Source organism: Mustela putorius, unplaced genomic scaffold (assembly GCF_011764305.1).
Source record: "Mustela putorius furo isolate JIRA1106 unplaced genomic scaffold, ASM1176430v1.1 tig00000450_pilon_pilon_pilon, whole genome shotgun sequence".
NCBI classification, from domain to species: Eukaryota; Metazoa; Chordata; class Mammalia; order Carnivora; family Mustelidae; genus Mustela; species Mustela putorius.
This window is the reverse complement of record NW_025421385.1, coordinates 22,033,832-22,058,858: the sequence shown is the minus strand read 5'-3', so window position 1 is coordinate 22,058,858 and position 25,027 is coordinate 22,033,832. Positions and strand designations below refer to the sequence as shown.

Genomic DNA, 25,027 nt, shown 5'->3' with positions numbered 1-25,027 from the left:
GGCAGATGCTGAGGTATCTCGAGAGTATTCTGTACCTCTACAGAAAAATAGAGGGTCCAGGGCAACCATAGTTTAGATATCCCTGATGGGAGCCACTGAGTTCATCAGAGCCCACAGGAAACCAAGTGTCAGCAATCATCTTGGGCCATAATGGAGGTTCTGTGGGTGTGGAAAACTAAAGGTTTGTAGAGGAGATCTAGTTAGTGCCTTAAATCTGAAATTAAACTAAGTGACTAGATTTTACCAAAATTCTTTTGGTGTGATTATTCCAAACTCCACTTCACCACTTCAGTTGCATGCTAAACTGATAAGGAAGGAGACTGTACAATTGCTGAGACAAGCGTTCTCAGCCCTGGCTTTCTATTAGCTTCTTTAGAAAACCTGATGCTCGATCCTCATTCCAGACCAAATGAGTCAGACTCTTTGGGCGAGGGATCCAGGAAGGAATAGTTTTTAAAAGCTCTTCAGGTAATTCTAATGTACAACCAGTGTTGGGAACCCCTGGCTTAGGCTGAAGTGGGCAAAAGTTACCCAGGGGAGCCAGAGAAAGAGTTGTTATTGAGAGGATATAATCTCTGGGCATAACCTCAGACAAGGAAAGCATTCTCGTGTTAGTGCTTAGATAATGCTAGAATAGAAAGGCACCAGAGGATATGATGGGCATGCACCAGAGTTGGCAATGATGAGTGACTACAAGCCAGAAACCAAATTTTGCTTGCCCCAAAACATAACCAGAAACCAGACAAGCTGATAGATGAATGATACTTTTCATCAAGTATCAATGATCACAGAACAGAAACTCACTCAAGGTAGCTCAAGATTAGGAAGGTTTGTAGTAAAGATACAAATGGCAATTTCAAGGCATCCAGGGACCCAGGCTCCTAGAGTCAGGAATAAGGCACTCAGTGATTACAGTCACCCCCTCCATCTCTCAGTCATTTGATCTTCATCTCTGTTCTTCTATACATCTGCTTTTTTCTTTCATTGCACCTGGCTTCCTCTGATTACTCATTTCACACAAGGCTCAACAGGAGTGCGCCAACACTAACTTTTAATGATCTTTTATATCCAGAGTCAACACTGACTGACCCTTGTCACAAAGTGTCTTAATTCAAATTTTCAAGAAGAATCTGGTCCCCAGCTCAACAGAGAATAGCTGGCTGGTCTTATCTAGCCATGAGTCCAGTGTTGATCTCCTCCAAAAGCTGGGCTGGGAGTGGAAAGTGCTCATAAGCTAAACATTTTAGAAGACCGCTGGAGGGGCAAATACTTATGAGGAGGTGTTGGAAGAGTAGATAATGAAGTACCTATAATATTTGTTTATAACCATAACATACCTTTCTTCTTTCCCATCTTCTGCCTCCCAGGAAGGAGGGGAGATAAGAAGGAGCTTGAAATAAGGTGTTCTGTCTACTTTCAAGGTTCAGCCTAGCAACTGAGAGAAGTAACCACAAACTGGCATGACAAAAAGACAGTCTACAAACCCTCAACCAGCATTTATATACATAATTCTATATATGCTATCTTCCTCTTGAGACCACCAAAAAGTTCACTCTTAGCAATGGTGAAAGCCTCAAGGTGTTCAAGGCGAATCTCACACTTTCGACTGCATTGTGTGTAAAAATGTAACACATATAGACATTAAGAAGGATTCTCCTCCTCTTGGGCCTTTATCTGATTGGAAATTTTGTAATTAACGTGTTATTATAGTACTTTGGCAGTTCATTTGACAGCTCTGCAACAACATTTTTGGCTTTTACATGAGAATCTTTTACTGAAACTCTTTTCAGAAACTTGGAGCTTCAGTCAGCTTGGGGATTCATGAAAATGGTAGATGGAGATTTTATAAACCTCCCAAATAGAAAAATTGTGCATAAACTCATTCTATTGTCCAATGTTGGCTATCACAGCCAAGAATTAAATGGTCCTATAGTTGTCTTTCTTTCCTCTAGTTAAGTTCAGCTGCATTGAGGCAAGGTGTCCAGAAGGAGTCTGGACTTGGGGGTTATGTTTAAAGAGAAAAAACCAGAGTAAAAAATCTACCTCCCACACTAGCCTGTACACAGTCTGAGTTTTGATTTGTTTGTTTTGATTTTTCTTTGTAGAGCCCATGGGGCCAGAGGCGAAGTGAAGCCAGGAAAGGGAAGAGGGAAAAGCAGGGGAAGCACCAATAGCAAATATTGTCTATTTTTTCTTTTTCCCAGAGCATGTGGTCCCTGAAAGTCATGGCTGTGAACTTGGTATTATGCCACCATGCCACTGTGCAATCATTAATTTTAGAGCTTTCGAAGAGGTCAATTATTTCAGCTTTTGCCCAAGTCCAACTATTGGAGATTCTGACTGATTGAATAAAAGAAGAAGTCTACTACTTGTATTTTACTGACAAAACAAAACACCTTTAAACCAAAAGAATGATTTATCTGGGCTGAAAATAAAACTCCTGCCTACTGAAGTCTGGTGCAGCTGAGTTATCACTATTTTCATCCTGTAATTTGTTTTATAGGGTACTAATTAACAGGGCAAAGTCTGTTGCCAGGAAAGTAAATCACATTTTGCTGTTTTCTTCTTTTCTGAAAAGACACAGACCTGATATTTAATTGAAGAGCAGGTTCCAAGGGCACTATCCACACCGAAACTGGGAAACACTGAGCTGGGAAATCATGGTAAAACCTCCTGTGTAGAGTTCCAGAAAGACCTTGGGGAGGGAGAGGAAGGATTGGAGGGAAAGAGAGAGGAATTGCACAGGTAACTTCCAAAAAGACTATTTTCCTCAAATGTCCCATCTTTTCCTTGTTTATTCAACTCTACATTTCTCCTCTGGCTCTACTCGACTGACACCCACCACAAACATCCTCTCAAAAGCTCATTTTCCCCCTGGTTCATTCATTCCTGCCCGCAACAGAGTAATGTATCTTTTTTAAAGGTAGCAATTGTGTGGTCTGACCTCCCTGCCCTAATCTCCTCCTTCTCCGGACGTCAACACCCACCTGAGCCTCTCAGTGACCTTTGACCGTGGGCTGAGCGGTCACACCTGACCCCTCCCCTCCCAGCTCACCCTCCTCAAAGACTTCATCCTCCTCTCCCTCTCCTCGTTCCCTTATCCCACTCCTGGACGTTTTGGACTGGAGGTGGCCGCTACGGCTTCTGCTCCCTCCTTGAACCCTCTGAGACATACTTTGGGGGTGGAGGGATGGCGGTGGGGGTTAGTGATGGGCGGTGAAACAGAGTGAGTGCCGCCTCGCACCCAGGAGCCGGGAGCCTGACGTCACCTGCCTGTCAGTCTCCAGCGGGCGCGCAGCTCGTAGCCGCCTTTTCTGCCTCTGACTGTGTCTCTCACTCTCGGCGGCGCCAGCACAGCCACAGGAGCCCGGCGCTCTGCTCCGCGCGGGCCCTGTCGCCCCGCAGGCATAGCCGCGCGCGCGGGGAGCGCAGCCTGGCGCCCCGCTGCAGCGCTCATGATCAGCGACTTCCTGAAGCCCTGACTCCCCAGGTGAGCAGCCCGGCTCCCGAGACGAACTTTGAGGGTGTGGAGTAGGGAAGGGGTGAAGGATAGCCAGGGGATGAGTCCTTAAAGCCGGAGAAATGGGGGCACGCTTGGCTCCACATACTCCCGGCACACAGCCTGCCTCCCCAAAACCCCTTTCTCAGGGATCTCTGTGCCTTCAGGGCCCGCTGAACTCCGCGACCTCAGAAACTTCGGTTTCAGCACCGCGGACAGCGACTCCGCCGCCCAGTTTAGGAGAAAGCCTAACCCCCGCCGCCAGAGCCCAGGCGCTACTCGGCCAAGGCTGATACCTCTAGCTCGGGGCAAACTGATGCGTGTGCAATTACAGGCACACTTACGGGACTGATCTTTGTGCAAGCGAGTGCATGCTGTCCGTGCAGATATCTGTACAAAAACTCAGATCTATTTGTGGGGGCATTCGTGTGCATTTCACTCACTCGCTCGCTCGGTCACTCAACAGGTATTTACTAATTTCAGGCTCTCGATACTGCTTCCTCGCTCTGCTCTGGGGTCCTGCGGTGGGATGAGCAATAGGAGTCGGGCACCTGAGCCTGGGAAGTTCCCGGGAGGCTCGAACCACACACCTGACGCTTGTTCTCCCTTTTCCAAGCAGGGTGCAGCGACAGGCCGCAATGAACGCGAGCGCCTCCTCGCTCAACGAGTCCCAGGTGGTGGCAGTGACCGCCGAGGGAGCGGCGGCGGCGGCCACAGCGGCAGGGGCGCGGGACAACGGTGAATGGGGGCCCCCTGCAGCGGCGGCGCTGGGGGGCGGCGGCGCGGCTAACGTGTCCCTGGAGCTGTCTTCTCAGCTGCCTGCCGGGCCGCCGGGGCTGCTGCTGTCGGCGGTGAATCCTTGGGACGTGCTTCTGTGCGTGTCGGGGACGGTGATCGCAGGAGAAAATGCTCTGGTAGTGGCTCTAATCGCGTCCACCCCCGCGCTGCGCACGCCTATGTTTGTGCTGGTGGGCAGCCTGGCCACGGCCGACCTGCTGGCGGGCTGCGGTCTCATCCTTCACTTCGTGTTCCAGTACGTGGTGCCCTCAGAAACGGTGAGCCTGCTCACGGTGGGCTTCCTCGTGGCTTCCTTCGCTGCCTCGGTCAGCAGCCTGCTGGCCATCACGGTGGACCGCTACCTGTCTCTCTACAACGCGCTCACCTACTACTCGCGCCGGACCCTGTTGGGCGTGCACATCCTGCTCGCCGCCACCTGGACGGTGTCCCTAGGCCTCGGGCTGCTGCCGGTGCTCGGCTGGAACTGCCTAGCAGAGCGCGCCACCTGCAGCGTGGTGCGCCCGCTGACGCGCAGCCACGTGGCGCTGCTCTCCGCCGCGTTCTTTGCGGTCTTCGGCATTATGCTGCACCTGTACGTGCGCATCTGCCAGGTGGTCTGGCGCCACGCGCACCAGATCGCGCTGCAGCAGCACTGCCTGGCGCCGCCCCACCTGGCAGCCACCAGAAAGGGTGTGGGCACGCTGGCCGTGGTACTGGGTACTTTTGGCGCCAGTTGGCTGCCCTTCGCCATCTATTGCGTGGTAGGCAGCCGCGAGGACCCGGCAGTCTATACCTACGCCACCCTGCTGCCCGCCACCTACAACTCCATGATCAATCCCATCATCTATGCCTTCCGCAACCAGGAGATTCAGCGTGCCCTGTGGCTCCTGTTCTGTGGCTGTTTCCAGTCCAAAGTGCCCTTCCGTTCTAGGTCCCCCAGTGAGGTCTGAAGGCTCCCTCCCTCCGTCCTCCTGCCAACACCACACCCACAACAAGCCACCCTTCAGTGAGCTTCTCGGTGCCTGCTGATGAACTCTGAGATCCCCTACATCAAACTCACGAAAGACAAAGACGCTCTTTGGCACTTTACATATACAGTGTATACATGTGTACATATATATACAAATATTTGTATCTTCTGAAGGGGTTCAGGATGTGGGCTTTCCTGTTCTGTGAAAAAAACTAACAAAAGATGTGGTCGTGTACTCAAATTGTACATCACATTTGTCAAGTGAAGACATTATGATACTGCTTAATTATAGCACTTTATTTTTAGCTGCTGAACTGCCAAAACAGTGTTGCCATTTTTCAGGGGCAGGGGAAGAAGAGTAAAAGGTGTATTTTTGTTGTATGTGATAGTATATTTTGCTGCACATGCATCAGTAAATTATAACATATTTTGTACACAAATAAACACAAAATAAAAATTTGGGGCCTGTGACTACCGGATTACTATTTAAAAGCTGGAATATTGGTACATTTACTTAAAAAGTTTATTATGTATCATCTCCCTCCTATGAAATCTTAATGCCAAAAACCATATGCATCTGCACATTGTTCACAAATTGTCATGGAAATACTTAATACAGATTTGAGTGTTGGGGGGGGACTGACAGGGAGTAAGAGTCACATAACAGTATTCATAGGACACTAAAGGATTATTGGTTATTGGTATTATTAATCTACAAAGTAATCTACTCCTTGGTTTCTGGGCGCTTGTGAGTTCTGAAAGAACTTTTAGTTATAGCTTTCTCAGTCTGGAAAGAATTTTAAATGTTTAAAATTCATATTAACTGAGTGTATTTTTGCTGGCCCATTCTTGTAGGAAAATGCAAAGAAATCAATTCTTCCAAGACAGGATTCCAAGATACATTGTGTCCATGAGATAAGTGAAGGTATGCCCAGCAGCCCCTTTTGAGGTGATTGTAGCTTCAAAACACAGGGCGTTAAGACTCCTAAGAACCAAGCATTCCCAGTTCACCAGTAAATATGAGTCATAGTTAAATGGTTCCCCTCTTCCCCCTCTTATAGGATGATGTAAGGATAAATAAGTTAACACATGTGGACATGCTCTGAGCATCTGTGAAGAAATACGCACATGAGCACAAGTTGTTATTGGTCTTAGACCTTGGGAAAATACCACAAGCAAATTTTTTTTCTTCCTACAGTCCACAAGTATTTGTTGAGTGCCTATTGTTTGCTAGACACAATTCCAGATCTGGAATACAGAAGTGAACAAAATAGACAAAAAGTTTTCTGTGCTCTTAGTGCTAAATTCTAGTGAAGGAACTCAATTACAGCAAAGAAACACACACACATAGAATGAGAGATTTATTATATAAAGAGTTGGCTTGTGCAAGTTTGGAGGTTAAGAAGTTAAGAAGTCAAGATCTGTAGTCAGAAAGCTGGAGACCAAAGAAAGCTATGTATTGGTATTGTTCCAGTATGTCTCCAAAGGACTGAGAACCAGAAGAGCCCATGGGCGCAAAACCCAAGAGGAACTGGTGTTTCATCTTGAGATCAAATGCAAGAGAATGGCCAAAATTAACAAGACAGCAAACAACAAGTGTTGGAGGGGATGTGGAGAAAGGGGAACCCTCTTACACTGTTGGTGGGAATGCAAATTGGTGCAGCCACTTTGGAAAACAGTGTGGAGATTCCTTAAGAAATTAAAAATAGAGTTTCCCTATGACCCTGCAATTGCACTATTGGGTATTTACCCCAAAGATACAGATGTAGTGAAAAGAAGGGCCATATGCACCTCAATGTTCATAGCAGCAATGACCACAATAGCCAAACTGTGGAAAGAGCCGAGATGCCCTTCAACAGACAAATGGATAAAGAAGAGAGCCAATTATCATACGGTTTCACTTATTTGTGGAGCATAAGGAATAACATGGAGGGCATGGGGAGATGGAGAGGAGAAGGGAGTTGGGGGAAATTGAGGAGGAGACAAACCATGAGAGACTGTGGATTCTGAGAAACAAACTGAGGGTTTTGGTGGGGGTGGGGCAGGGGGTTGGGTGAGCCTGGTGGTGGATATTAAGGAGGGCACATATTGCATGGAGCACTGGGTGTGGTGCATAAACAATGAATCTTGAAACACTGAAAAAATAAAGTTTTTAAAAAATTCATGAAAAGACCAATGTTCCAGCTCAAGACATTCAGGCAACAGAAATTCCCTTTTATTCTTTTCTGGCCTTCAGTTGATTGGATGAGGCCTATCTACACTAGGGAAGACAATCTGTTTATTCATTCTACCATCAAATGTTAATCTCACCCAGAAACAATTCAGGAATAAGTCTTGACCAAATGCCTGTGCATCCTGTGGTTTAGTCAAGTTGACACATACAGATTACACCAAAAGAGCACAATCATCCAAAATAAAGAAGGAAAAGTGTTTAAGGATGAAGCAGTCAACTGTGCCAAATGTTGCTGAGAAGATAAGTAAAATGAGGATTAAAGACAATGACTATAGATTTTTTTAATGTCGATATCATTGGTGAACTTGACAAGAGAAACTTGAAGAGTGTAAAGGGGAAAAATAGCTTGATTATAGAAGATCCAAGAGAATGTGCATGAGCAACTTAGTCTCCAACATCATGCAACAGAGGTCTGACCTTTTTAATGCTGTGAAATATATTAAGTTTTATAGACAAATGGTTTTATAGTATCTGTAAATTCAGAGCCAGGAGGATCGGCCTTATTGCTTATTCATCACATTAACATTTTCTGAAGAACTAACCTTCATCGAGTTTTCAGCATCATCAGACACTTTCAGGCCCTATTAGTATCCAGAATGCGTTCAAGCATACTGAAATAACAAGAGCTCGAGCTGTAAACATTTCCAAACATGTGGTGAAGAAAAACAATATAATTCCCGAGATGGAATTATACATTTTATAATTACAGAGAAAAATTCCTTGCAATCAGTGAATGAAGAAAGTTCAACACTAGGATAATAAGACAGGGACCATGGATCTCACTTCAATCCATTTGGTATTCATATTCAACTTCAGCGCTAGTCCTAATCAAAATGTTTGTGAGAGCCAAGAACAAGAAGATACTAAACAATCAGGTTGTTAATATCCTGGCTTACGCAGTTGGCCAGGCTGTGTAACGTCAATAGGCTTTAGATTAACCAACTTGATTATGTGGGGATACAAAAGTGTGACTAGGTCTTGAAATACTTCTATGGAGGAAGGTCACATATTCATCTGACTAATCAAGTATTAACAATCCCCTGTTTCAAGACCCTATGCTAGTTGCTGGAAGCATAGTCTTTAAGAAAGGCAAGATTCATTTAAACATGGAATTACCTACCCACTTTGCTATGTAATGGGCATCCAAAATTTTCTGCATTTAAAATTGGGCCTCTGATCTTTATCCAAGAACCTTCTATTTTCCCCCCTCCTTACTATCTAGGTTAATGACAATGTCATCTCTCCAGGTGTTCAGGCCAGAAACCTTGAAATCACACTTCCCCTTCTCTTTCTCTCATGGCTCCTGTTCAATGTATCAGTGAAGCCCATTGTCTTTACTTTCAAAATATATCTAGAGTCCAGCCTTTCTTACCATCTCCATCACTGTCATCACCTCTCACCTGAAATGCTGTAGAAGCCTTTCTCTGGTCTCCTGGCTTCCGTCCTCATGCCCTACATTCTACTGTCTACACAGTGGCTCACCTCCATGAATAGTTGCTCCCTTGACTACCCTTCAGACCCAGGCATGAGACCACCAACAGTCTGTTTCAAGAGGACAAACTTGGGGAAAGTAATATTTCAGCCTGGAAATAGGCCTGGAGTAAGAATTTCTTGAGGAAAGAACTCTGGGCTGGATACCTGATACCTGGCCTAAACATGGGGACATAGACGTTTTACCCCAAGAGAAGGAGCACAACTGGAAGAGCCCTAGAGCAGGGACCTCTAAGGCCCAAAGGGTCCTGCATGGGCCAGGATGTTAGTTTTCTATTGCTGCTGTAACAGATGAACACAATCGTGGTATCCTTAAAACAATACACATTTACAGGTGCCTGGGTAGCTCAGTCAGTTAAGCATCTGCCTTGAGCTCAGGTCATGATCTCAGGGTCCTGGGATGGAGCCCCCATCAAACTCCCTGCTTGGTTGGAAGTCTGCTTCTCCCTCTGCCCACCAGACCCCACTCTTGCCCTCTCTCTAAATGAATAAAGTCTTTAAAAAAAAAATACATGTGTTTTTTCTTTCATAGTTACAGAGATCAGAAGTCTGAAATAAATTTCACGGGGCGGGGGGGAGGGGGCAGAATCTGTTTGTTGACGTTTCCTTCTTTTAGAGTAGCATTCCTTAGCCGTGGCCCTTTTCTCCATCTCCAGTGTATTATTTTGCCTAAATGATCACATTGTCATCTTCTGTAGTCAAATCTCACCCTTATAAGGAAATTTAGGATTACATTTGGGACCTGCCCAGGTAATCCAGGATAACCTCCCCATCTCAAAACCCTTAACTTAATCCCATCTGCAAAGTCTCTTTTGCCATCTAAGATAATAATCATTGCTCTGAGAGCAGTATTGATGAAAAAGTACAATGATAAAAATAAATCAGAGTGGTAAGGATCCCATACAAAGGCTAGAGGAATCCTATGGAAGACTTCACTAGGGTGGCAATACTGAATTAAGTCCCGAAGAACAAAAAACTTTGCAAGGCAAAGGACATTGAAGGGCAGCATTTCAGACCAGGGGGACAATGTGAAGCACGAAAGTGTGGCCCATTTAGAAAAATGTATGCTGTTCTGTATGGCTGGATTGTATAAGATTGAGACCTTACAGAGGAAGTAGCAGCAACTGAGTCTGGAGAGAAAGGCAGGAGCCCAGTCACAAAATACAAGTATTGGACATTGATTGTAGGTGGGAAAAACTGAAAGCCAAGAGACTGCTTCAGAGGCAGGTCCAATCCTGGGAGCAATCCCAGTCAAGGTGATGTGAGCCTCAGCTAAGAAGGGCAGAAAGGGTGAGGAAAAGGAGATGGACTCAAGAGATCTCAAAGTAGAGTGTGTCCAACTCAAAGAATGATTGTGGGGATTGAGAAACAGGTTAGGAGCCAGGGGTATTCAGCTGTGTGGATTCTCTGAGATGGGAACATAGGGAGAGAGGCAGATTTGAGGAACAGGGTGGTGAATCAAGTTTCTCCATATTATATTTCAGGATCCGTGGGATAGTCACTCAGAGGAAGCCAGTGACTTTGAAGTTCACAAAGATGGCTGGGACGGAGACATTATTTTGGTAATTATCCATCTTAAATTAAGGTAGAAGTGAAGCCATGGGAAGGAATGGGGAGAGGTCAAGGTCACAGTCTGGGCCAAATAATATATGGAGTACAATGCAGGAAAGCAAAAGAAAACAGGAGACTGATGAGGAGCATCCAGGGGCGACCCTTGGAAAGCCAAAATGAAAAATATTTTAAGAAGGTAGTGACCAAATTGCATAAAGTCTGCCCAGACATTAAGTAAGAGAGGATTTAGAAAATGTTAGATTTAGGAACATGTTGGTCATAGGAACCTCTGGGAGAGCAACTTCAGTGGAGAGCAGGATCAAAGTTAGATTTCAGTGACCTGGAAAATGGAATTTATCCCACTTTCCCCCCAATAAATTTAACTTTAAATGAAAGAAAAGAGATAGGGTAGTATCTAGAGGACAAGAAGGGGTCACAAGATAGTCTTTGTTTTGTTTCTTAAAGAGAAGCAAAAAATGAATATATTATTAGACTAAGAGGCAAATACCATATAATGAGGAAAGCAGAGAGAAGGAAGATGGCTGTTGGGGTGAGGCTTCAGAGGAGAAGAATGAGGGTCCAGGCAGGGTGTCACAGGGAGAGAGGGACTTAGCCAGGAGGAGGCGGAGACAGAGCTCCTCTGCTCTGACAGGAGGCAGAGCGGGAATGATTGGTACTGATAGAGCTAAGTTTGTAAGTGGTGGGAGGAAGTGCACTGAGTTCCTATCTGACAACCTCAATTTATCTGAAGGAGGAGTGCCAGTTAAGACACTATTGCAAGAAGAATCAAGAACCTGAGTTAACAACATGGGAACAAAACTGTGACCTTGAGAAAGCATAATTATTTAATCAAAATTAAAGGCCAGCCCATACCATATTGATGGTAGGAATGTAAAATGATACAACACTTGGGGAAATAGTTTGGTAGTTTCTTAAAAAGCTAAACCTATGCCTACCATACAATCCAGCCATTCCACTCCGAAGTATGTACCCAAGAGAAATAAAGCATATGTCCATATTAAGACTGGTACATTAATGTTCCCAGCAGTTTTATCTGGAATAACCAAAAACTGGTAAGAGCTCAAATGTCTTTCACAAGATAAGCAAATGAACTAACCATGGTACAGTTACACAATGGCACAACCAGAAGTTAAAAGGAAAGTACTATTATTGCATACAACAATATGGCAGGATCCAAACAAGATGTGTTGAGTAAAAAAAGACAGGCCCAAAGAAAGTACATAGTAAATTCCAGTTATATTAAATTCTTGAAAATAGTGACAGAAAGCAGGTCTGGTTGGGAGTTGGGGGTGTAGGGATGAGAAAGAGAGAGAACCAAGATTCACAACGGGTCACAAGCATGATTTCTTGGGTGTACACATATGTCAAAGTTCATCAAATTGTGTACTTTAAATACGTACAGTTTACTATATGTCGATTATAGCCTCAATGTCATTGTAATAAATAAAGTTCAGAGAAAGAATCACAATAAAATAGCAACTAATTAAGAATAATACTCTTCTTATATAAAATAAAGCAAAAATTTCAATATGACATGGTGTATTAATCAGAATAGACTAAGCTATGCTGTAGCTTAATTTATGATTAATTTGATATTAATTTGTTATTAATTACTAGTTTATGATTTAGCCCAAATCATAGTGACCTAACACAAAAAGAAATTCTCACTTGTACACAGTTAACTACACTACCTGGGTGACTTCCCAAGGCAACTATTTCCCAGCCAGCAAGATAGCAATTCACCTTCCGGCTCTATTCCTGCAACATGAAGCCTTCTCTACATTCACCAGGGCAAGGGAAGGGAACTCTGGAAAGTATCATGCCAACAATGCAATGTTGTGGTTCATAAATTACACGTCTACTCACAACCCACTGGGAAGAACTAGTCACAGAGGGCCACCTAACTCAAGGGTGTGAGGAAATGTCATTCCGTTGAGTGCTCAGAAAGAAAGGTGAATCAGAAATGGACATATTCAAGAATATTTCATCATTCACGGCTTCAAGAACTAATCCATGTTCTCTGCCATTCCAAACTAATCATCAAGTTGTAGACAGAGAAGAGATTCTCAAGATTCAAGCCCAGATTTTCAAGTATCATTTCATATGAGATGGAGTTTTGTGGTCCTTTAATAAAACTTATATATGAGGGCTGTTGAGTTCAGTTAGCAGAACACAGTATGAAAACATACTGTGAGGTTGAGCAGAAAGGAAGCATTGTGCCAGAGAGGAGCCTGATGTTCTAACTCAATCAGACTTTGCCCCCGGTCACACAGGAGGAGAGAATTATGAAAGTTTAGCACAAACCCTTCTCTGAAAACAAACAATCAATCCTAAGCCCATGCTGTTGGATTTTTGTGGATATGCAAATTGAGGTTAAGAGAGCATTTAATGACAGTGGTCAGAGGATCCAGAAACACCTGAATTCCACCCACAACGTTATTAAACACCTTAGGGAAATAGTGAGGGAGAATATCAAGTCAAAATTAATAGTTGTTGGAGGAAGTGGGGGAGAAAGTTTGCTGGGACTGTGAGCTGTGGCTTTGGCATATCACCCAAAGGCAGAACATGCTTGGAGGCTGGCTTCTGTCCTTTTTCCTGAAGCCAGGCAGGCCCAGAGAGGCTCCGTCAAAAGATTGATTTGCTTTGCCCAGTTTAAGCCCTCAATATTCAACTCCCATGTCTCAGATCTTGGTATTAATGGTTGCAATGCAAAACAAACCAACATCAAATTTGCAGACCTGAGGAGAAGAGAATCAGGAGAGATAGAAACACAGAAATGGCCAGCGTCCACTTAGCCTGGACCTGGTTGCTTGAGAGGATAGACAAAAGGAACTGGCCAAGACTCCAGACGAGGAATACCACTGTCTCTATCGCTCCAGCCAGAAGGAAGAGCGCGTGCAGCCGGCCACTTACTAGACAGACCAGTCAGATTAGCACTCCTGCCATTTAAGGGTGGGAGTGAGAAAGGTAATGGGAAGAGAACTGTATCTTACAGCGTGGTTGTCTTCCGACTTTCTAACTAGTTGTGAGACCTTAAGCAAATGCTCACCTGTACAGTGGGAAATCACAATAATATCTACCTGCTTGGGTTGTTGTAAGGATTAAATGAGTTAATATATAAAGATCGAAAAGTACCTGGTAGGTCGTGGCATCATAAATACCTTTACTGTGACTGTTGGTGGTGTTGTTATTAAGCAGTCTTAATGTAGGCTGAATTTCCAATAGTCTAGATTTTATAGCCTGAAGTGCATTTTGTTTCTCAAGTTGCCCTCTTTCCTATTTTTCGGTTATCTGTTTTCAGTGATCTATATATCTCAAAACTTGTCATTTCAATATCTTGAGCTGCTTCTCTGAAAACAATATGAATATAACATATGATATTCATATAACATTTTTGACACATGATTAAGATTTATCTCCAAAACAGCAATCCAATTGATATTTTGATTTTTCCAGTGGACTGAAATTAAGTTCTGAATATGAATATTTGTCATAAAATATTGATCTTTAGGGGCCCCTGGGTGGCGCAGTCAGTTGAACATCCGACTCTTGGTTTCAGCTCAGGTTGTGATCTCAGGGTCATGAGATCGAGTCCCGCCCTCAGCGTGGAGTCTGCTTGGGATTCTCTCTCCTTTCCTGTCCCTCACACTTGTGCTATTTCTCTCTTTCTCTCTCTCTCTCTCTCTATCTCTATCTCATATGTCAAAACTTGTCAAATAAATAAACAAATCATTAAAAATACATACATACATACATAAAATATTGATCTTTAATTTTGAAATAGAACCTTGATACTTAGGAATATTTGAAGAGAATAACACTAATGCTGATTATGTCATCTCAGCTTCCCTCAAACCAGATTCTTTGTACAGAAAAACAAACAAAAAACGAACTAGTAAATATACTTAGAGTCTTTCTGTCTCTCTTTGTCTCTATCTCTCTCTAACACAGACACACACATGCACTATGTAATGTGCTTGGGAATCCCTATGATTCCTAGGGCTCACTCACTAGCAGGATACACTACACACCCAGTAGTAGTTTGGGTTCAAGGATGCTCTGCAGAGCTGGATTATTTTCTAGAGAAGTGCAGCCATAAAAAAGAAATCTGTCGGGATCCTCTCCAGAGGCATACATGACCAGCAGAGTGAACATTCCCGGGCAGAGAGGTGGCCAAATGAACACACTTGAATATAGCCCCGCGAGTGGCAGGAGAGGGGAGAAGGACCTATCATCACTGAGAGGACCCTCTGAGTATAGTTACTTAGTCCAGGAATGTCGTGTTAGGGGAAAGGGTCTATGTTTTACAAGGCACTTGGGTGTGCAGGTGACAGCTGTGTTGTGGAAGCCTCCCAGCGTGTTAAGTCGTAGTGCAACCAAATCCAAGAATGAGTACAATGCCTGATAGTGGGGTGACACTGTAATATTCAAATCAGCCTTATATTAAAAGAACCATTGCTGCAGATGTTATGATGACTATTATTAATGGGAACACACAGCAAATAAGCAGGATAAGCAGGAGGCAGCATTCTTTCTTTCGCTGGAAGTGTGTGAAATCTGTTTTGCACATATTTTACACAAAGGTGCCTACAGAAACCATGGCAGAAGGTCAAGACAGCTAAGCAATCATCTGTTCCATAACATCTTGATAAATTACATTTCCACTGCCCTGAATGCACATCTACTTTATTACTGAAATGGTGACAGCTGATAACATTATCTTTTGTTGCTGAGACATTTAATCAGTGATTGGTGTCACTGGACAGGCTGGTACCAAACCGGTAGAACTTTCTCTATCATGCAATGTGCATGTGAAAACCAGCCTGCTCGAGCTCCCCAGAGTCCATGTAACTCCAGGAGGCTGTGGCTCCCTCCCTTCTTCTCCATGCAAGAGCCGCCTTCTCTGTCCAGCATCTGTTGGTGGTTTGAGTGGTAGAATCAGAGAGGATCAGGGCTGGAAGGGACCTCAGAAGACATCTGGTACAGTTGCCTTGGGTTTCAGAGAGTGCAATCGGGCCTCAGAGAAAGCAGGTCACTTCCCCAAGATTGCACAGCTAGTAAATGAGGAAGGCACAACCGGAACTCAGTTTATCCAAGTCTCCCAGTATGTCTCCCGTGTTGCATGAGGAGATCTGTCCACCATATAGACTCAGGTGTGCTCCCATCTGTCTGTACAGCCGCTCTTGGCCCCTCCCTGTGTGCTCAGAGATGTCCCTTCCTTACTTTTAGAAAATCAGCAGGGCCAGGACTCCCCAGCAGCCCAGTGCCTGTACTGAGCTCTGAGCATTGTAGGGCTGGAGACCCAGGCCTGATTTTTGGCAAGGGGTCGCTGATGGAACTGTTAGCAAAGCCTGATGTGCTCTCTTTTGGTCTACAAACCCAAGGGCTCACTGCTTCAGAGTCCTGGTTCTCTGGTGTAATGGGGGAAGGAAGTTTTCACCCCAGACTCTGCTTCTCATTCTCTCCAGCCTCAAAGTTTGACTGCTTTTCATTGTTCCATCAGAGCCCACAAGACCGAATGAAATCACCCAGGAAGGAGAGTTTGGTGGCAGCTTCCAGCTCCATTGTTGGGGATGAAAATCTTTGGCTAAACATCTGATGAGTTGGTAGACAAGCTGAGTCACCAGCCCTACACCGGAGCCAAACTCTTTTGTGCCCTAGAATTCAATCCAAGACTTGTTCTGGGTTTTGTTTGGTGCTTCCACAGCTAAATCATGCAGTTGACCATCTTAAGGACTTTAGGCAAAGCTTTTAGTCTAATGAGTTGAGTTTTCTACCTCCCCCAATTAACTCTAATATAGAAAAATGAATTAAAAGTTAAATTTTAGGGGCACCTGGGTGGCTCAGTTGGTTAAGCATCTGCCTTTGGCTCAGGTCAAAATCTTGGGGTCCTGGGATCGAGTCCCATGCTTTCTGCTCAGCCAGGAGTCGGCTTCTCCCTCTCCCACTCCCTCTGTGTGCTTGCTCTCTCTCAAATAAATAATATCTTTTTTAAAAGGTTAAATTTTTATTCTATTAAAAAATTAATAGGAAATTCAAGTGAGTGCCTATCTATGTCTAGAGAAGGGAGGACTTTCTGAGTTTAAAAGCAATGAGCAAAATACAAGGTAAGTAAGAAATTAAAGCATGTGTGCTAAAAGAAACCCTGCCATAAGCAAAATTAAAACAAAAGGAACATAGTAGAGAAAATATTTTTAAAATACATATGACAAAAGTGTTACTCTCTTACATCTGAAGAAATTTTACAAACCAAGACAATATTAATGAACGCAACAGGAAAATTGACAAAAACATGAAAGGCATTTCACAAAGAAAAGTAAACAATGGTTCAATTATATTACCCAAAGAATGTGAATTAAAATGAGATGCCAGCTTTCATCTAGCAAGTCAGGTAATTTTAAATGAAATTATCAAATACAAAACAAAACAGGAGCACCGGGGTAGTACAGTTTGTTAAGTATCTGACTCTTGGTCTCAGCTCAGGTGGCGCACCCAAGGTCATGAGATCAGGTCCCACATAAGGCCCCATCCTTGGTGCAGAGTCTGCTTGAGACTCTCTCTCTCTCCCTCTGCCCACCCACCATGAGTACACTCTCTCTCAAATAGATAAATATCTCTCTCTCTCTCTCTCTCTATATATATATATATATATATAAACAAATCAAAACTCACACTGTCTTGTTGGGTTTCAAATATACATAGAGGGGCACCTGGGTGGCTCAGTTAGTTAAGCATCTGCCTTCGGCTCAGCTATGATCCTGGAGTTTGGGGGATGGAGTCCTGGGATCGAGCCCACATTGGGCTCCCTGATCAGCGTGGAGTCAGCTTCTCCTTCTGCCCTTCCCCCTGTTTGTGTTGGCTCTCATGCTCTCTCTTTCTCTCTCTCTCTTAAAAATAAATAAATAAATAAAAATTTAAATATACGTAGAACTAACATATAAGACAGCAATAACGCTTTGTTGCGTAAGAGCAGAAACTTATGAATTAGAAAAAAGGTATGGTGGTGAAAACTGTGCATTGTTTGGGAAAGGGAAACAGTGCTGTATTAGTTTCATTTAGCTGCCATAACTAATTACTACAAATTGGGTAGCTTACAGCAATAGAAAGGTATTCTATCAAAGTTCTGGAGGCTGAAAGTCAAATCAAGGTGTAGACAGGGCCATGCTCCCTTTGAAGGAGAGAATGCTTCCTTGCTTATTTCCGCATTTGGTGATCCTGGGTGTTCCTTAGCTTGTGGCTACATCCCTCCAATCTCTGTTTCCATCTTCACATGGCCTTCTAGAACCTGCGTGTGTCTACTCCTCTTCTGTCTCTGATAAGGAACCACCCAGGTAATCCGGGATGATCTCATCTCCTGAGATCCTTAAGGATATCTACGAAGATCCCTTTCCTAAGTAAAGCCACATTCAAACGTGTTTTATTCAGCATGTATAGTTATTCTTGGTGGAAGAATTGGTTTCTCACAAGCTAAGCCTCTGTCATAGGCAGAGGTCCCTAATATGTTTCTCATGAATGAATTCAATGAGTTACCACGTTGTTTGGATGGACTCCTCCAGAATGTGTGTTTTCTGTGTGCGTATTTTCAATGTACATTGATGGTGTTGTGCTGCGTGAAAATCACCTTGTACTTTCCCATGTTTCTCTTGGCACCGCGCCTTGTAGCTGTCCTTCCGGCTGCTGTGGACTAAAGATGATGCTGCCCACTGCTGCGTCTCCGTGTGGGCCCCCTGCCAGTCTCCCAATAATTGATCACATTGATCCCAACTTTCTACAACCACAAATAGTATCGAAAGGAACATTCCCAGCCTTTCCCCCTTATTCACCAGCCTGAAAATTTCTTTGAATTATATATACCCAGGAGCAGAATTACTATATCACTTGACTCAGAATTTTTTTGTATACTTGCTAATATACAAAACAATTGCTAAATTTGGTGAAGTAACTATATTGTTCTCCAAATGACTTTTTTAAATTTAAATTCAATTAGCCAACATATAGTACATCATTAGTCTCAGATGTAGTGTTCAATAATTGATCAATTGCTTATAACACCCAGTGCTCATCACATCATGTGCCCTCCTTAACGCCCATCACCCAGTGACTTCATCCCCCCATCGCCCCTCCCCTTCAGCAACCCTTAATTTGTTTCCTAGAGTTAAGAGTCTCTCATGGTTTGTCTCCCTCTCTGATGACCTCCCATTCGGCTTTCCCTCCTTTCCCCTAAGATCCTCTGCCTTGTTTCTTATATTCCATATACGAGTGAAACTGGATGATAATTGTCTTTCTCAGACTGACTTATTCCACTCAGCGAATGGCCTTACCTCTGTATTCATTGTCCAGGATCTCAGAAATATCCAGCAGTTGGGAGTTTTCCCGGCAGCAGGATGGACGCGGCTGGGATGCTTATTATCATGGCCTCACCCCTGCTTCCTGCTCTGGCCTCCTCAGTTTTACCACATGAACTGGCCCCACAGGCCACAGCTGATCGGTCAAAGGTGGACACCGGAGCCACGTTGAGCCAATCGGATACTCTTCTACCAAAAATTTGGGACAAGGACACCGAATGACCCAGTTAAGGATGCAGACTCTTGAAGTGAAAGTTTATATAAAGTCAGAAATGGACTGGTTCCACCCCGTCCAGCACATTTTTGCACTGAGAGCGAAGCAGGGAGAATGGGTACAGAGAGACACTGACAAGGAGCCTGACCTACAGCTCCGCGGGAGAGGAAAGAAGCCCTTTATCTCCGTGACCCTCTGGACCTGGTCCTTGTGAGTCTGGCTGCATGTTTGTTTCCCATTTTGGATGTCTTCAAGATTGGTTCCTTGTTAAATCCTCAAAAAAAAAAAATTTTTTAAATTTAAAAAAATAATTTTTTTTTTTAATTTTACCTATGCTAGCTTAAACAGGCAGAGTTTCTGGTAACTAGTTAGCTCCTAAGAAAATATACAGCTTATTTTCCTGTCTTTGTAGACAGAGCACCTTTTTTTGTAAGTAGTTTTCTTGGCACACAGCTACCTCGTTCATTTATATATGGTCTATAGCTGCTTTTGGACCTGCCAGGGCAGAGTTGTGACTGTACGGCCCACAAGGTCTAAACCATTACCTGGACCCTCGCAGAAAAAGTTTACTGACCCCAGCTGAATCTTTAGATAACCCAGAGGCATCTTTATGAATATTATCCGTTGGTACAGTGCTGCACTCAGGAATTCTTGAGTTGTACAGAGGGCTGTTTGTGCCGCACTCAATATCCCCAGACAGCTGTGATGCTCTGATGACTGGCCCTTGTGCTCTTTGGGTGGGATGGTGGCTCCTTGGTAGCTGTTCCCCTGTCTCTTGCGGCGGATACCTGCTGGGCCCTCCCCTTGCTCCTTCCTTCTTCCCTCTCCTTTCCCTGCAGCTTCTCACTTTGCATTTTTGCCTTTGAATGCAGATTTTTAGGGCCAGCCCCAGGCCTCCCGTGCTTTGGTGAGGAACTGTCAGACACATTGCCTTTCCTTCAGTCTTCTTACCTGAGGTTCTTCTTACCCATCGTTTCTTGTTTTGTTTTGTTTTTTAAGATTTTATTTATTTATCTGACAGAGAGAAAGAGAAAAAGATGGAACACAAGCAGGGGGAGTAGGAGTGGGAGAAGCAGGCTCCCCACCGAGCAGGGAGCCCGATGTGGGACTCCATCCCAGGACCCCAGAATCATGACCTGAGCCAAGGGCAGATGCTTAAAGACTGAGCCACCCAGGTGCCCCTTTACCCATCCTTTTAATCATAATTTTCTTTTTCTCTGGTGTTCAGACTCTTGATACCTCAACCTTGTGGAAAGTGCTGGAAACAGAGCAGTGGAAAGATACAAAAAGGACTCCAGTAGTTCTCCAGGACACGTTAGGTACTAGGCATCGGAACAAGTGTGGGGTTGGGCCACCCACCCTGTACATCTTCACCTGGACTTCCCCTGGCTTGGCCCCCCTGCCCGCACCTCTGACCCAACTGCTCCCACTTCCACACAGGGAAGGCTGGGCCAGACTTCCAGATAAATCTCTCCGCAGATTGTTTGGGCACACAAAGACCCACCCTAAACTACACCCTGCTCTTTAGAATCATCATTCTGGCCATCTTTGGGGGTGACGAAGGTGAGGACAGACCCCAGACACCCAGATCCATCCACAGTCTTCAGGAGGCAATAAGGTCCTTGAAAACCGGACGTATGATTTCCGCTGCCCAGAGGATGGCACCTTGGAAGTCAGACTTGAGCCTCTGCTCTGACCCTTCCCTTGAAGGGCTGTGTGACCTCAGACAAGGCCCTTCACCTCTGTGGACCTCAGTTGTTCACCTGCAAAATGAGGGGTTCTGCTGGAGGCGGCTGCTAAGTTCTCTTTCAGTCCTGCCACTCTGCTCTGACCAGCTCACCAGCCAAGATCCTATCTGTGATGGAGCGTAGAGAGATGCTGTGTTGGCTGAGAATCGACTTATTCATCAGGATCTCAGGGGAGCCCTTGCTTAAATACCTTAAGAGGGGGTTCATCATATCCAATAGATCCTCTGTGCTTTAGGCAGAAATGCTTTGAAAATTGGTGGACTTTTGTGTTCTAGAGTTCACCATAGAGCTCCAATCCCCTTAGAGAAAGGAGTATGGTGAGCAGAAAAGTGAGCTGATCTTGTCAGCTCCTGTGCTGTATTCCAAAGTATTTCTGATATGGCACATTACTGATGGAAATATACATTATAATAAGGTATACAATGGAGTATTATTTAGTATTAAAGACAATATGGTTTTATGACCTTACAAAAGTTTCAAATGTAGTACTTGGCCTCTTGTTCCAAATTTCTAGTTCAATTTCCTGCTAGTATTCTCCACACACAGTAGCAAGGTCAACTCTTAATCAACTCTTAATCATCATAGTGAGATCTGGGATGGCGTGGGTTTGCAGCAGCAATCATCTCTATAAGAACAGCCACCCTGCAACACATTTCAGGACTAAGGATGAGTCACTCAAAAATACACTTGCTGGTAGAGTTTTACAGAAAGTCATAGCAGCAAATAGTGGAAGCCATGGTACATGGGAGCCTAGTGAGGAGAAAGGCCAGCTCTTATCCATGGAGGCTTTAAGAGGCTTAAGAGGGACATTTTCTTCTTGGAGGTGAATTAATCCTAAATTAAGAATTCATTTGGAAATTAAAAAAAAGAGAGAGAGAGAGCTGATGTTTACTGTTCTGTTTAAGAATAAACAGGATGAGGAAGGTAAAATCTGAGCTGGTTGTATGACTTTTGTGTTAAGTTAACGCTTTTAAGAAGGAGCTCTTTAGTGCCTTTGAGCTTATTTCTGATGTGTATTAGTCTCCTACTGTGGCTGTAACAAATCATCACAAATTTAGTGGCTTAAAACAACACCCACTTATTCTTCTGCAGTTCTGGAGGTCAGAAGCCTACCATTGATCTCTACTGGGCTCAAGTCAACAGGCCTGGTTGCTTCCAGAGACTTGAGGGAGAGAAAATAGTGCTTGCTTCTTCTATCTTCTTGAGGCTATCCTTCCTTCACTCTCTGCTCCCCAGAATCTCTCCTCATCTCCCCATCTCCATCATTACATGGCCTTCTCTGTCAGACTCTGACCCTCCTGATTACAAGGACCCTTGTGATGGCATTGGACCCATGCATTTAGTCCAGAATAACCTCCCCATCTCAAGATCCTTAACTTAATCTCACCTGCAGAATCCCTTTTGTCAGGTAAGGTAACATTCACAGGTTTCCAGGGAATATGACATGAACGACTTCAGGGGCCGGGGGCTGGAGAACAATCCCTGTTCCACCTACCACCCTAGGTATATCCAAATTCTCTATTTGGTGAAAATTAACAAAACTTCTTGAAAATTAAGAGAGCAAACAGGTTTTTAGTTAACCAAAGTATTTTAATATCTATTGTATGTGATAATGATATTACAATGTGGCAACAAGAAAAGTGTCCAAATTAGAGAGGACTCACATTTTAATAGTCTCCTCCATTTTTCCTGACAAAGATGGAAATTTTATTTTATTTTTTTAAAAGATTTTATTTATTTATTTGACAGAGAGAGAGATCACAAGTAGGCAGAGAGGCAGGCAGAGACAGAGAGAGGAGGAAGCAGGCTCCCCGCTGAGCACAGAGCCCGATGCGGGGCTCGATCCCAGGACCCTGAGATCATGACCTGAGCCGAAGGCAGCAGCTCAACCCACTGAGCCACCCAGGCGCCCCAAAGATGGAAATTTTAAATAAAAGCAGCATTTCTCTCAGCTATGAAGGCCAAGCATTTTTTTTAGATGATAAAAAAATTCTTATTTTAAAATTAAAATATTGATTAAATGGAGTCTTCTTGATCAGAAATGAACCCATTTTATTCTAAAATCTCAGAGTTTCTAACCATCGTTACATTCTCCGTACGTGCCCTCTCACTCCTGTGATAGATGCAAGATTGTGATCGGCATCGTTTCTGTTAGTCTTAAGAGGAACCACAGGTGGCACAGATGAGAATACTGTTCCAGCTTGGAACAGCCCTTATCTATCTGGAAGCCAGATAACAACTAGGAAGCGAGCAGAAATGAAGAGCGAGCCTCCCAAGCCGGAGGTCTTGAAGACCCCCACTCAGCACCCTGTACTCCGTTCTCAGGAGAGCCATCAGGCCCACACACAGAGCCACACTACTTTACATTAATTACCTAACACAAATGTGATCACCTGATTTCCCGAGGAGACTGGAGATGGAAGGAGAAGGCAGTGATTTACTACAGGAGGACACAATGGCTACAGCATCCGTGAGGTCTGGGGCTGAAGACGTGTGTGGGAATTTCGATGAGCACGCAGGCTCCCACACAGACCCTTCCTGAGTCTCCATTCCAGCAGAGAAAGAATAGCCCAGTCTCCTTCAGTGTGCCCTGAACAATGCAAAATAGCTATTGTTTAAAAAAAAATTAGCTTCATATCACCTAGGAAAGGAAAACGAAGTGTGGCTAGCTCTCCTTAAGAAAACAGAGAAGGGGTGCCCGGATCTCTCCATCAGTTAACTGTCCAACTCTTGATCTCAGCTCAGGTCTTCTTCTCAGGGTCGTGAGTTCAAGCCCTGCATTGAGCTCCACACTAGGCATGGAGCCTACTAAAGAAGAAGGGGGGGGGGGTGGAAAGGAAAAGGGAAAAGGGAGGAGGAGGGGGAAGGGGTGGGGGAAGAAGTGTATGGATGATTTTAGAAGTTTCACAAAAATTAAGAAATGCTCCCCTCACACTCTAATTTGCTTGAAAGGATAAAGCCCCAACTACCCAGAAAACTCGGTCCCCTTAAGTGACTTACTCTCTGGTCTCTAGGTAGCCATGATTTTTTTTTTTAAGATTTTATTTATTTATTTGACAGAATGAGATCACAAGTAGGCAGAGAGGCAGGCAGAGAGAGAGAGAGGGAGAAGCAGACTCCCTGCTGAGCAGAGAGCCCGATGCAGGACTCGATCCCAGAACCCTGGGATCAGATCTGAGCTAAAGGGAGAGGCTTTAACCCACTGAGCCACCCAGGCGCCCCAGCTATGATTATTTTATAAAGTAAATTTTCATTAATTCACATTCTACTCATTCAGAATTTTTGATAATTCTATTCTGCTTGAAATGACTAAAATTTTGCCTTTGAATAACATACAAAGAAAGGGTATGCCAAACAAACTACTAACATCATGAGACTTTAGAGAGATATATTTAGTCTGCTTATCAAACAATGTAAATAAAATCCCTTGAAATCCTTCTCTACAAATAGAAGCTACTCAGATATGTTATTTTCTGTTCGTTACTCTTAATGGGGGAACATCTCAATATCAGTTTCAGGTTATGTACATAAAAAATAGTCTTTAAAAGATACATTTCTTTAAATATTAAAATTCAGACTCACCACCTCAGTTTGTCCATGTTAATGAGAGGCTGTTCTCCTTCCCCTGTGTATTATGTTACAGTAAAATGAGTGAAAACTAAATGGTTTGAAACCTATGTAAAGCGAAGATTTCTTTAAAGGCATAATCACTATTTATGATAACTCAGGATGTGAATTATAAAGCCTTTCTTTGTTGAGTTGAAAAAAATCAAACACCCTTTGAATTGAAAAATGCACCCCAGTATATTCAAATTATACACCTCAATATATACAAAAGCTTCATAAATGTTTGCTCATTGTCCTAATTTTTCTCCTGTAGTCTTATTTTAAAACAATGAAAAAACAATTTTTTACATTCTGTAAGTCACAAACCAACAGATGAAACAATGAAACTGCAGATTGGAAAAAGTTGCATGTATCTCATGGGATCACCAAGGCCCTGGAGTTGCTCACACAGATGCAGATAGAAACATATCTGGGACATGTATCTGGAAGGTCAGGATTAGTATTTAACATTTCTAATTTAAAATCAGTTTAGGGGCGCCTGGGTGGCTCAGTTGGTTAAGCATCAGCCTTTGACTCCAGTCATCATCCCAGGGTCATAGGGTTGAGCCCCA

General features: G+C 43.8%; 1 protein-coding gene across 1 annotated transcript; it reads left to right on the top strand.

Annotated features, from left to right (window-relative positions):
• The first annotated feature begins 4,121 nt into the window (after nt 1–4,121).
• GPR6 (G protein-coupled receptor 6) lies at nt 4,122–5,685 on the top strand. Its single transcript, XM_004753498.2, has one exon. It carries the CDS (start codon nt 4,138–4,140, stop codon nt 5,224–5,226), a length of 1,089 nt encoding a protein of 362 aa, XP_004753555.1. The 5' UTR covers nt 4,122–4,137; the 3' UTR covers nt 5,227–5,685.
• Nucleotides 5,686–25,027: the final 19,342 nt, after the last annotated feature.